The sequence below is a fragment of the Bos indicus x Bos taurus genome, chromosome 10 (genome assembly GCF_003369695.1).
Source record: "Bos indicus x Bos taurus breed Angus x Brahman F1 hybrid chromosome 10, Bos_hybrid_MaternalHap_v2.0, whole genome shotgun sequence".
Classification (NCBI taxonomy): Eukaryota; Metazoa; Chordata; class Mammalia; order Artiodactyla; family Bovidae; genus Bos; species Bos indicus x Bos taurus.
This window is the reverse complement of record NC_040085.1, coordinates 65,404,490-65,419,044: the sequence shown is the minus strand read 5'-3', so window position 1 is coordinate 65,419,044 and position 14,555 is coordinate 65,404,490. Positions and strand designations below refer to the sequence as shown.

Below are 14,555 nucleotides of genomic sequence, written 5' to 3'. Positions count from 1 at the left end.
CAATTCCCAAAGCAGAGCCAGAGAGCTTAGCTGCCAAGCCAGGAAAGGACCAGGAGGAGTCATGTGCCTTTCCAAGTCCCCAGAGATGATGTCTCAGAATTTCCGTTGTGAGGAATTCTCCAGAGAGGTTAGCAAGACCTTTAAGGAGGTGGTGGCCACTTAATAGGGTTTGAAAACTCAGCAAAGGGTTTCTGGTCTCATCAGACCTCCTTGCTCCTTTATAGATGCAGAAGTGTTAAGGCCTGATTATTTCATCAATTGTTATAATGCCTTTACCCTTAACCCTGAAAAGATGCTAGCTTTGTTCTTCAAGGAGCAGAAGAAAGCTTTGCTAGGTGTTTAATGCATTTGTCGTTGTTGAGTTGCTAAGTCCAACTCTTTGCAACCCCCCATGGAGCCTGCCAGGCTCCTCTGTCCTTCACTGTCTCCCAGAGTTTGCTCACACTCGTGTCCATAAAGAAGAGCAAAGTCACTAACATTTAAGGGCCTGGAGATACTCTCGGAGAGGGCTTTAGACTAGGAAGCAAGTATAATTGAAATGTAGATGATGTGTGAATGTAGCAAAAGGTAGTCCAAGGATCTGGATGAAGGAAAAGGGAGGCCCTTGAAGAAGTGCTACAAACTGGCACATTGGGGACCTTCTAGTACAGGAAATAAGCCAGGCCAACTGCAGACAAGGCGTGGAGTAAGTCACTAAAGGACGGATTAACCAAACTGCCCTAAAATTTGAAGAAAGGAAAAAACCCAGTTATTTCGTACTTCTCCACTCATAGAAGTGAATACATTAACAAAGGAACAACTTTCCATGTTAGACATCAAATAAGGCTGACTTAATTAGAAAGAGAGACAGCCTGCCTGACAGCTCTTTTTTTCCCCTAACAGCCAAGAACAAGATTTCAGAAATAACCTTTACGTGCAGGAAATGCAAATGGCTCTGTATTATTATTGCTCAGGCGGATGGAGAGAAAATCCCCGAAGGCCCTCACAAGCCTCATGTTCTGTTAACACATTCATATGAGTGCTGAGATCACTCTTTTCTCATCATTGTGTCGGATGCCTGGTAGAAGGATTTGGTGGTTACTTTCTGTTCTTTTCTGCTGTGCTTTTAGAGAAACCCTTGGGGCAAAAAGCTTATGCAGTTTCTTCTATAATTTATACAGCTCTGTTCACATGTGCCAGGCTGTTTATTCTATTCATGGTGTGACAGCAGAAGAAGCCTCATCAAAGGAAAAGCTAGAAAAGAGGAAGTTACGAAAAGTCAAGGCCTCTGAAAGTTTAGCAGAAGTGTGAATGATTCACATATTCTAGTCAGTTTTTAACTTTTTTAGCAGCAGCAAAATATTAGACAATCTAGAATGTTTGCTCTAAATGATAAGAAGTGAATTCTCCCCAAGGACCCTGGGGACAGGAGGAAAGGGAGAGGTAGAGAGAATACCATGGAAGTTGTCAGCTGCTCGAATGGAGTAAACTCAAAGTTGAACCTGACAGATACACTCTTAAAATCAGAAGTGTGCCCACGGAAGCAAAGACTGCTCTGCTGGGAAACCTCCAACTTTTATCAACATGGACAAGATTTAAGCTATTAAGACTCAAATGCTGATGATGTGCTTTCTGCTGTGTATCTTTGCTGGATCCCTCAAGCAGCTCAAAACTTTGACACTGCAGAGATATCCATGTGACTGGAATGTGCATTTTAGACATTGAGAACACCTTTTTAGCAATTACTAAATCAAAAATCCACCTACCAAAGATTTCCCAAGGACATTTCAGCATTATTACTATTACGCCTTTTCATTAAACCACCTATTTCAGGAACTTTTTTTTGTATTATTTATATGAGTAAAAGAATATTTCGGTACCCTATAAGACCAAGAACCCAAGAAAGCCCTCAGTTTTTAAAAAAAAAAGGGGGGGGAGAGAACAGTGAAGGGATAGTTTCATTGTACTATTTCTAAATGGTATTAGCATTTAGAATGGTGTTGCCCTATCCAAGTTCCACATGACTGATAAGACCAGTTGCAAGTTAAAGCTGAACAGAAGCCAGATTTATGATTACATTTCCTCCAGTAACATTAAACTCACTTATATTTTAGTATGTGCTGATTTTACGTAAAACATACTGAAAAATAATCATTTTGCCAAGTATCACTCCTGCCTCCCGTTTCTCCCGCAACACTGAACATTTGGAATGGACTCTGGAGAGATAATGATATTTGGTAGTTCTTACTTAAGTGAATTTATTATGCAACTGCATGCTTTGTACTAAACTTGCATTGTAAACTGCATCAGAGAACAGAAAGGATACCTACAGCAGCCATGGAATTGAGCTGATCAATGTAGAACTCAGGCCAACTTGTTGCGCCCTTGTTTTCTTCCTGGTCCTAAAGAGACAGAAAAAAAAAGTGATATACCACCAGATATACACAATGGTCACAAAAACATCTGACTTCCAGAGCCTCTAGACAATGGCCCACACAAACCATTAGAAGACATGGAGATGTAAGATATTTGTCTTTTAAAAGTTGGCTTTAGATCACCAGAATGTCCCTTTGACCAGGGTGGTACTCCTGATCCAATCTCCACAGATAGTGCTGAAGTCAGAATTAGGTGTGACAAAGGCACGTTTTCTGAACCAGGGAGCAAGGGGAGATGAAATGAGAACTTAGCCACATGCAGTTAAGATGATGCTGTTTTCCTTCAGGGGAGCAGTAACATTGGGAAGGAGACTGACTGTGTTTGTTGCAAGCACAAAGGACCTCTAGGTTCTGTGTGGCGCTAAAGACACTACTGCCAGATTACATGTCTGGATGAAACTCACAAAAGAGGGGAAGCTGTCTTTAAAAATGACCATGGGATTTGGCCAGTTGTTAACTAGACTTTTGCAGTTGGTTTATTCAGGCTCCAGCAGACAGTAAATATTTTGAAGAAGGGTCTCATTTGATGTGACCAAAACTAGGTATTGTTTCAGATGAGGAGGTAAAATAAAGCCCAACATTGGATGAAAGACAACAAAATGAACACACATCAGTCCCAGGTCCAGCCCTTATGCCGTGACAGCTTGTGAGTTTGAGAAAATGTAATGGAAGAAAATATCTGAGCTGAAGAGAACTGAAACCCAAGGAATTCAGGAACCGATTCCTAAATCGCTGCATCTTACAAACCAGGGTGACTTGAAGTCAGCACCAGAGTCCCTAGGGCTTCCGTGGATAGAAGATCTTTGTCAGCCTGAGCCCACACCTTCCCCCCAAATCAGGTGACTGTGGCCTCTGTCCCCTCAGAGCCTCAAGTCCACTTGAAGATGGCCTTGTGGTGAGAGATTTCCATGCAAACCTGTATGGGTCTAAGTCATTTGTGTGACAGAACAAACCTGAAGGGGAAAATTCCAGCTCTTCACTAGCTTCACATTCAGAGAGCACCTTAGTACACTTGATACCTCTTGTTTCCATGGAGAAGTGCTGGTCTAGGCACACAGAGCTGTACTGGACAATGAAGTAGCTACTACTACTTACTGTGCCTGGATCCCCATCCTTGGAATAATGGCTTCAAGGTAGGGCTATTCATTTCAGTCCTATACTTTACTTAAAAGAAACAAACTTTCTCTAAACAAATCTTTCTAGGCAGGTCTACTCTGGTGAGATAAAAGAAACAATTTCAAAACTCTTCTTTAAGTAGTCACAAGAAGGGGGCAAAGTAACTGTTGCTCACAGTGCCTTAAAGGCTGGTAGTAACTGATATCCAAACTCAGGGACTTGCATGAATTTCATCTGGAGATTGAACAAGCCAGATGATGGGGACAAAGGCTATAGCAGAGGCTTTGAAGTTGGACTGGATTTCACTTTCATGGCTTTTAAAAGCTAAGGAAATTTGATGAGCTTTTAGAACAGCCCCTGATTATTATTTAACATGTTAATAAAATAGCTACAATGGGAGTATAAATGCTGAACCCTTCTCTCCTCTTAAATTATGTATTAAAGTTAGCAAAACCCTACTGCTACCAAGGTATTCAGCAAGCCAAAACCCACAGTGATATTCAATGGTATTTGAACCTATAAAATGAAATAGAAGGCGCCAGATCTTTCTATTGCCTCAAACTAGGGCAAATTTCCAAAACTACAACAAAATCACGTCCCATGTCTGGGGTCCCATGACAGACTGTTGTAAGTTTAACATTCATGGTTTCAGGAGAGAGATCATTTTAGAAGCTTAAGATTAATACACAGAGAAAACTCTCTATACTTTGAAAATGCTTTTAAAATAATTGTAATGGATTAAGAGTAGATCTAGATTCTGCAGTCAAAATTAGGGGAAGAAAGCTTCATTTTATTTTACATGCCTCAGTGCTGAGAAAATCAAATGAGCTAACGTATGTGGAAGTTTCTCGTAAAAATACAAAGTGTTATCGCTATATCCCCAGCAGGGATATAGTGATCCTCAGGGTCCTTCATTTTAGCAATGCATCTTCAGTTTCCCCGTGTGATTCCCTGGTGCTCTACAGACGTGTGTGCGCTACAGTAGCCAAGACAAACTCGTACCTGTGAACCAAATCTCCCCCTCCTTTGTGTGGCTGCTGGAGTCTCCAGTGATACAGAGACACAGGCCAGAAGGAGCTGAATTTAATTTTTCTCGGAGGTCCCCTAAAGAGCACTGGACGTGAAGACTTGCCAAGGGGGAGACTTTCTCCTAAGAAGTCCATGAAAGGGATCACTGATGGAAGGGTAACTTGTATAATATTCTTGGAAGGAAACTGAGTTCTATGCATTACCAACCTCTAACACATATTATTCTTTGGGCCATCTGTTTTGGTTCTATATACTTGTTCTAGAGAAACAAATGGAAAAATACACAAGCCTGTACAAACTGTATCACTGTATTTGTAACGCAAGCAGCAGCAATATCCTAACACATACAGAGCTTCTTCCCATGCATCAAACACTGTGCTAAGCACTGTGATCTTCATTTAATCTACCCTGTGAGGTAGCTGTCATCACACTCATTTTGCTGAAGAGGAAACAGAGGCAAAGGGAGTACAGATGAGTTGCTAAAGGTCGTCCTGCTGGAAATTCAGAGGCAGTGAGAAGAATCGTGACAACCTCTTTTCCTAAAACGAGACCTCAGATTAATCACAAGCAATACATATTGAGTGCAAAGCTGCTCTTTCACTCTTCACCACTTCACTGTAAGAGACTAAAATATGATTAGCGGATAAAAATGAGTTCACCTTTCCCTAAACCTTAGTGCTACTTTTTGCTACATTCAACATTTCTGATATTATTCTAAGGTCTGATGTCTTACCCGGGCTACCTCTGAATCTTCTCTCCAGGCTTTCTGTGGGAACTCTTTTGCTCCTCTGTCAACACCTCATTTATCTTTATATCTGTGCATGCAGACAACACTAAGAAGCTTCTCCCTAACCTGTTATCCTGTCTGTTATTCACTGCATGTTACAGTCTGTCTTCATGGAGATAAGCCCATGGCACTGACCACCTGTAGACACTGAAATCATAAACAAAACCATCCCTAAACGATATACATCTAACCCTACTTTTGGCTACCTACTTCACTGATTCCATTAGAAATTTTCTAATGGGAAATAAGCAAAAATATTGCCTTCATTCTATTCTTTAAAAACACTGCTTTCCCCCTCTCTTTTAAAATAGATAGTAGGTAACTCTTAAAGACACTTAGAGAAGATTGTCCTATGCAAATACAAGTTGTAGCAATCACATTAAATGCTCTTTTTATTCTACAAAAGAATGTATAATTCACATTAATATCCAGTTTTGTTTCCTCTTGAAAACATAATAAACATTTAAGTTATATGTCTATCCTTAGAAGGTCTATTAGATAATCTATTAGATATTGAATTATTATAAACATTTTATGTTCTTAAATTCTACACTGATAATTGGTTTCCAAGAATATTTGCAAACATCACTTATATTCAGAGAGATGGTATGGTGGAAAAATGACCAGATAGGCCATGCAAAGATGAGATTCAAGAACTTACTTGTTGGTTTATTCAATTAGCACCTACCGCTAAGTTTGAAGATCTTTGGGTCTTGTTTTTCTTCTGTTCAAATTAAGAGGTGAGACTAGACTTTTCAAAGCACCTATAAGCTCTAAGATTCTACATGACTCTAATACTGAGATGTTATGTGAAACATCATTTGTTACTATTAATATATTTAGAGTGCTCAATTTCTAAAGTCAATAATTTAAAAAATTATGTTGTTCAGTGACTCAGTTAACCTTTAACTTGCAACAGCTGCTTCCTTTCTAAGGTAATTAGAGGGGGGAAATCTCAACATTAATTATTTTATTATTTCTCTAATCCAATGCATCCTATTTCCTTAGCTTGATAGGCATCAATAAGAGTGTATTCATGGACAAAATTTCCTGCTGGATGGACACTCTGCCTTTGCTTTCAACCTGCAATAAATGCAGCTTTAACCTCTTTTCTTGGTTTTCCATTTTGCTCCTACAATCTCAAATTCTAAACAAACTCTTCACTAGAAAAGGGAACTTGTACAGTGCAAAGGACCTTCAAGAATATTGAATTTTTCTTTTTTCTTCTTTTGTTTATAAATCAGGCTCTAATTAACTAACTCATTTAAAAGGTAAAGAAATACATAGTCTATTTCTAACCTCACTTCATTTCCAACCGACACATTTTTCACTCCATATTGCTGGTCAGTGGCTATTAAAAATAAAAAAAATTCAAGAGATCCTCCCCCACCCTCTTTAAATGCTCAACAGTGCATTTGCTTTTCTCAGTACCATTTTGCCCATAAGAATAAAATCTGCATTATTTATTTGTTGACAAGTCTGTCTTTCACTTCACTGTCATCTCTTTCTCAATCCAAGCTGATTGTACTCCACTTCTACCACCTTCAACAGACAGGCATTTGAATCCTCACTCACTCACTACCTTAAACGACTTTTGGCAGGAAAGGTAAGTAATTTCTGTGTGTGACTCAGCTTTAGTTTCCTTTTCTGTAAAAGTGGTGCCTACCTGATAGGGTCATTGTAAGGATTCAGTAAGTTAATGAAAAAGTGAAAGTGAAAGTCGCTCAGTCGTGTCCTACTCTTTGCCACCACAAGGACTGTACAGTCCATGGAATTCTCCAGGCCGGAATACTGGAGTGGGCAGCTGTTCTCCTGGAAGCTCTCCTCCAGGAGATCTTCTCCAGGGAAAGGTCTTCTCTAGGGGATCTTCCCAACCCAGGGATTGAACCCCAGTCTCCCACACTGCAGATGGATTCTTTACCAGCTGAGCCACCAGGGAAGCCCAAGAATACTGGAGTGGGTAGCCTATCCCTTCTCCAGCGATCTTCCCAACCCAGGAATCGAACCAGGGTCTCCTGTATTGCAGGCGGGTTCTTCAGCAGCTGAGCTACCAGGGAAGAGCTCTGGGAACCGGACACACAGAAATGTTCAACATATGTTAGCTAGGATGATAATGATAATATACTGTTTCAGGATCTCTAGCTATGGCCATTCTAAGTCCCTGTTACTAGGGCTACAAAAATTTGTAGCAGTTTGAACATAAATTTTGACAGTAATTGTTCATATTTAAAACACACATAGTCTTTGACTCTGTAAGTCTATTCAGAAATTTAGCCTATGATTACACTTGCACAGATACATATTACAAAGATTTGTTTCACTCCAGAACTGTTTGAATCAGCAAATAAAGTTAACAAGTATATGAAAGGGAAGTGGTTGAATAAACTACTTTGTAGCAGTAGCAAAGAATGAAGTAGAGTTGACCAAGTAGGGACTTCCCTGATGGTCCAGCAGTTAAAACTTCACTTTCCAATACATGAGGGTGTGGGTTCAATCCCTGGTCAGAGAGCTAAGATCCCACACACCTTGTGGACAAAAATAAAAACCCAAAACATAAAATATAAACAATATTGTAACAAATTCCATAAAGACTTTAAAAACGGGTCCCCATCAAAAAAAAAAAAAGACCAAGTATATTATGGAGGGAAAAGTGATTCAAAATATGACCTCCAATCTATAGAAAAAATATATACACTACACACAAACATTTCTGGAAACAGACATAATAAAATGTAACAATGGCTACCCCTGGCTAGCAGGGTAGTAGAAAAAGTCTTTTATTTATAAACTTCTGTACAATTCACACTTTCATTTACTAAGAACAAGGGCTATTTTCACAATTAAAATAGGAGTTTGAAAGCATCCGTTTGAAAGTTCTGTTAGGACAAGAGCTCTACTTTTTCTAATGTTCTGTGTTACATGAACTATATCCAGTCAAGACTGTGCAACATTTGGGGTGTTGCATCTCCATCACCAGGGCACCCTTCTGCTCCCTACAGAAAATTATTTTACAACATTTCTCTAATTATTTCTTCTTACTGGATTTTCTGTTTCAATTAATCCTAATATCAGCTACAGACAAAGAAATTGTGTGATCTGGGATAAGGTTTGTCTACCTGAAGCATGCTAACATGTTCTAAAATTTCCACACTTATTATGTTGCAATTTCTTGGTAGTATCAGAAGTCTTTAGTGATATAAATGGGTCTCAAAGTGCAGTTTAAGTATTAAGTCTTAATGTAAAGAATATTTCTTTTGAAATTACCACAGGACAAGTATTTAATAGGATCAAGTAACAATATGTAAGAACTGTATTGTTTTTTCTTTAAGATGCTCTTAGAAGGCCCAAAATAGGCTGTGCAAAGGTCAATCAATTGTAAAGGACACACTCTGTGGTTGTTCCCTAGACCACAAATCACAGACTGGAGCAACATGCACTTGGCCAACTAAAGCCATAAATCTCCATTCAGTTACAAACCCATGAGGTTCTTGGATAATACTTGGTAGGAAAGAAAGACACTCACCATTTAGATTGGCTACAAATCTTCTAGTGATGCACAATAGTACCATCAACTGAAAAACAGTAGTGCTATGCTGCTACTGCTAAGTCGCTTCAGTCGTGTCCGACTCTGTGTGACCCCACAGACGGCAGCCCACCAGGCTCCCCTGTCCCTGGGATTCTCCAGGCAAGAACACTGGAGTGGGTTGCCATTTCCTTCTCCAATGCATGAAAGTGGAAAGTGAAAGGGAAGTCACTCAGTCATGTCCGACTCTTAGCGACCCCATGGACTACAGCCTACCAGGTTCCTCCATCCATGGGATTTTCCAGGCAAGAGTACTGGAGTGGGGTGCCATTGCCTTCTCCGAGTGCTATATTAAGGTTTAACTAAATGAATCTCAATAGCAGAAAGGTACTGCTTCATATGATACAAAGTAAACTTCATTCTGACAATGTTCATTACAGGACAAAGGCAACTAAATACTAATAAAACCTGTTCCGCTTTTAAAGAAAATGCTATTAGAAAACATGTTCACTATGATCGTACAGTTTCAAGAAATTCTATCCCTTGTTAATGATCAAAATAGTCACCTGTTGCATTGAATTGTCATTCCTATTCTGGATTTAATGGGCTCAGCCCCATAGACTAATCAATACAACAGCTGTTAAATAAATTCACTCTATACCTAAAATTTTTATAGAATTCTAGGCAGAAAGGGCCAGAGAAGTCAAAATTTTATTCTTTAGGTGTGTCTCCATGGTGTGTGGCATCTATTGAACTCGAATGATAGGAAACAGATACCAGTATGGGTGAGAGGAAGAGCAGGTAGGATGGAAGAGGGGAAAATATTTTGTGGACAGCCTTGCTAATACCTTCTGCTATCTGGATGAAGCACAAGCTGGAATCAAGATTGCTGAGAGAAATATCAATAACCTCAGATATGCAGATGACACCACCCTGATGGCAGAAAGATAAGGAACTAAAGAGCCTCTTAAGGTGAAACAGGAGAGTGCAAAAGCTGGCTTAAAACTCAACATTCAAAAAACAAAGATCATGGCATCCAGCCCCATCACTTCATGGCAAATAGATGAGGAAATAATGGAAACAGTGACAGACTTTATTTTGGGGGGCTCCAAAATCCCTGCAGAAGGTGACTGCAGCCATGAAACTAAAAGACACTTGCTCCTTGGAAGAAAAGCTATGACAAATCTAGACTGCATATTAAAAAGCAGACATTACTTTGCTGACAAAGATCCATCTAGTCAAAACTATGTTTTTTCCAGGAGTCATGTACAGATGTGAGAGCTGGACCATAAAGAAGGCTAAGTGCCAAAGAATCGATCCTTTTGAACTGTGGTGTTGGAGAAGACTCTTGAGAGTCCCTTGGACTGCAAGGAGATCAAACAAGTCAATCCTAAAGGAAATCAGTCCTGAATATTTATTGTAGGGACTGATATTGGGCTGAAGCTCCAATACTTTGGCCATCTGATACGAAGAGCCAACTCACTGGAAAAGACCTTGACGCTGGGAAAGTTTGAAGGCAGGAAGAGAAGGGGATGACAGAGGATGAGATGGTTGAATGGCATCACCGACTCAATGGATAAGAGTTTGAGCAAGCTCTGGGAGATGGTGAAGGACAGAAAAGCTTGGTGTGCTGCAGTCCATAGGGTTGCAAAGATTCGGACACAATTGAGTGACTGAACAACAACAATCTTTCCCTTCTAACTCAACAGTACTAGTATAATTAATATCTTCTTAAAAGATGGCCATGATGAAGTATGGAACAGCCAGCCTTTTCTGTAAAGGGCCAGATCATACATATTTTAGGCTTTGTAGACCACACAGTCTGTTGCAACTACTCGATTCAACTCTGCTTTTGCACACGCAAAAGCAGCGACTGTGGTAGTGGTTTGGTCACTAAGTCGTGTCCAACTCTTTGGGACCCTATGGACTGTAGCCTGCCAGGCTCCTCTGTCCATGGGATCTCCCAGGCAACAGTACTGGAGTGGGTTGCCCTTTCCCCCTCCAGGGGATCTTCCTGACCCAGGGACTGAACCCATGTCCCCTGCTTGGCAGGCGTCCCAGGTGGCTCAGTGGTAAAGAAAGCAGATACAGATAACACTTAAAGAGAGGGGGCCCTGCCCTGTCTCAGTAACACTTCATTTACAAAAACAGGCTATTGGCTGGATCTGACCCATGGGCCACGGTTTGCCAACCTCTGTGCTAGATTAAGCTCGACTCTCAAGAGGGTGGGAGTACATCAAAATTCTCAAAATTCTTACTTGATCACCAACTGTTTTCCATGCTTTCTCCTTTCCTCAAAGCCACTCTATGTCCAGTAAACCCCAGTTTAAGTTCGGATGAGCACATAAACTGTATGGGATTTCCCCAGTAATGTGCATTTTTGCAAGAGATGGAACAGACTCTGAAAAGTCTACGTTCTTACCAAGCTTGCTGCTTCCTGAAATCTCCTTTTTTAAAAATAGCACAGAATCATTAGGTCTTTTAAATCCTGATATTTGCCTCCAACTCCTTCCCTCTTGCTCTTCTTTCATCAGGAAAAGAAAACCCAGTAGGTCCACAAACTTGCATTCCTGAGACAGTTGCTTTACTCAGTCCTTCCAACCCTCACCTCTGACCCCTAGCAGTGGGCTGAAACTATATCCCATGTCTGAAGTTTGCCAAACTCAGGCAGTTGGTTTCAAAAAGTAATTCCTATGTTGTCACAGTTCAAGAGAGTCATGTGGTTCCTGGGACTGCCAACCCTGGTTACATTTTTTGGCCATGGCCACAATTACACATCAAACGTAACTGCTGCCAAAATCCGGTTGGGCCCACACAAGAACGATTACAGAACAGCAGCTTCTTCATCCGCCAGGAAATCCAACACCTCTTCCTGAGCCTCAGAATGTCAGTCATTTTCTAGAAAGACTGGAGGGTGACTCGCCATAGCAGGAGCTTTCATATTTAGCATTTAGAATCACAGGAGAAGAGCAAACGTTCTTCTTCACTTCTCCTCATGCTATAAAACATCTGCATGTTTGTAAGGCAAGCCATCACGTAATTATATAGCTATGTCTTTGACCCTGGAGACACCCTAGTTTGAGTTTCTCCTCACAAGGATTCCTTACAGAAGGTCACCGGCAGGTGATCGATCATGTGTTCTCTGAGAGAAGGCTTCGAGGGCCCAGTGTTGTTTGGAACCAGCATTCTCACTGACTGTCAGAAAACTCACCTCATTCTGAACTGGCAGGTGTCTCCTTGTAACTCCAAGAACTTCTTGGCCTTAGTTTTGCCCTTGGGAACTATACGGACTAAGTGTAATTTCTCCTATGAGCAATAACCCAGCAAATATTTAACTGATTCAAAAAAAAAGCTATTATGTCCTCCCAGAGTCATCTCCTAACCAGGCCAAAAGTTCTCCAGTGACTGAACAGCAAACATTTATCTTCCTCAATTCATAAAAAAAAAAAAAAAATCTCAAAATTTCCATACGCTCATCACACTCTCATGTCTGCTACTTGGAAAAATAACTCCAATATAAGCCATCTGAATTCCTATAAAAGGAATGTGCTTGTCAGTGATGCTCAACTCTACACAGTCTCTACTGAGAGGGCATCTGAGATAGATATCTGAGCAGAATGAATATCTCTGCAAGAGGAAAGAGAACAAGTTCTTGCTTTCCTGATGGGCCACAACAAGTGACATTTTTGATTTAGAATAAAAGATACATGAAACAAAGGTAAACATGGACAGTCTGCATTTTATCAAGCACACATACTTTAACAAAGTTTGCCATAAACTCAATAGTAAAATCAGTTTTCTTCTTATAAGATTGAGGACATGTCATCTCTAAAACAACAGAAATGAAGTAGGACCCAGGCTCACTGATGACACATATGCTCCTTTCCTGTACCTCCACCTCTTCAAACATCATAGGAACTTCTTCCATGTATGAAGCCTGACACCTCTTCTGACCTGAGTTCTGCTTCTTCCCTTGCTCTAGTGGATGCAGGTATCAAGTTCAGTAAAACTGATAGACAAGGCATGTTTTCCCAGACAGGGCTAGACACTATCATATCATATACTCATTTAAAATATGATTAAAGATCTTAGATTACTTAAAGTAAGGTAGCCCCCTATCAGTTCTATGTTTAAAATTCTGTATTGACAAAGGATAATTTTTTTAAAGTAAATGGCATGATTTCGGCATGACTCAAGTCAAAGATTTTGTTGAACTCATGAGTAAATGAGAGAGAAACAGTAAGATGTCAGAACAGGTTCAAAAGAAAATTTTTTAGCAAAGATATATAGACATTAATTTACAGATGCAAAACTAGTCAATAGGGCAATGAGCAACTACATTAGACACAAGACATTTCAATGGACAAGAACATTTGCACTGTGATCAGTTTTTTTTTTTAAAAAACAATCTGCAGGTTTGTTAAATAGCTCAAAAATAGTGAAAACTGAAGATTACTCTGAAGAGTGCTATAGACAGAACATTCAGAATTTTTTTTTCCTGGCATTTCAATGAAACCACAATTTAGCAAAATAAAAGATGACTAGTACTTCCTGGTTGAAGAGGACACAGTCTACAAAGGTGTAATGTGGAAACCAAGCTGTATGACTAACACTTTGCACCAGACTCATCACATCTAAATTACACAAATGCTTGTGTGTGCATGCTCAGTTGCACCCTATGGACCATAACCTGCCAGACTCCTCTGTTCATGGGATTCTCCAGGCAAGAATACTGGAGTGGGTTGCCATTTCCTCCTCCAGGGGATCTTCCTGACCCAGGGATCGAACCTGCATCCCTTACATCTCTTGCATTGGCAGGCAAGTTCTTTAACACTCGTGCTACCTGGGAAGCCCAAAGCTTTTGCTAAAGAACACCTACCCCATCCTTACCAATTCACTTCACTTCAATTCTGCCTGCTTCCACTGCCTTGTCTAGTCTGTGTGGCATGGTTTCTATTTATGCATCTCTGAGACTGATTTGAAACCACTGAGACTATTCTACTTTACCCCTCCCCCATTATATCCACAGATGCACCTGGTTCTCTATCCTCCCCAGAAATTTGCTGGTCAAATAGCTGAGACACTTCTTTTATACACACACACACACACACACACACATACACACAATTAATTATTTGGCTACACTGGTCTTAGTTGCAGCACATGGGATCTTCAGTTGCAGCATGCGAGATCTAGTCCCCTGACTAGGGACTAAACTAGGGACCCGTGCATTGGGAGCACAGAGTCTTGGCCACTGGACCACCAGTGAAGTCCCCTGGAATACGTCTAAGAAATTTTTCACTCCTTACCAAAAAAAAGTGGTCAACTCAGTGAGTTTAGACCCACTCCCCAACTCCCCAACTCTCACCCCAGCCAGAAAGAAAACTACACTTGACCACTATTCAAAAAAAAAAAAAAAAAAATCAGGCTTGTGCTACTTCTCCGCCAGCTATCACTTTTATTCTCTCCAAAATTAAGAGTGCCACTTTAAAGAAGTCTAGTCTCTCTGTGGGAACAGCAGCGATGAAACAAAGAGTAACAGTGTGACTTCAACAGTAAGGAGACCAGCTGCATTTCTTAAACAACTCAGGGGCCCAATCTGTTCCAACACCCTCTTCTTTCCTGAAAAAGTCTTGGCTGACCTTACAGAACTGAAATCTTACAAGTCACATGCTACAGGATCCTT

At 40.4% G+C, this 14,555-nt stretch overlaps 1 protein-coding gene across 1 annotated transcript in view; it reads right to left on the bottom strand.

Annotated features, from left to right (window-relative positions):
- DAAM1 (dishevelled associated activator of morphogenesis 1) overlaps positions 1-14,555 on the bottom strand; it is a 183,059-nt gene that overhangs the window by 54,791 nt on the left and 113,713 nt on the right. The window contains 1 exon segment of the mRNA XM_027554228.1: positions 2,310-2,381. Within this exon segment, the coding sequence (XP_027410029.1) occupies positions 2,310-2,381 (72 nt within the window).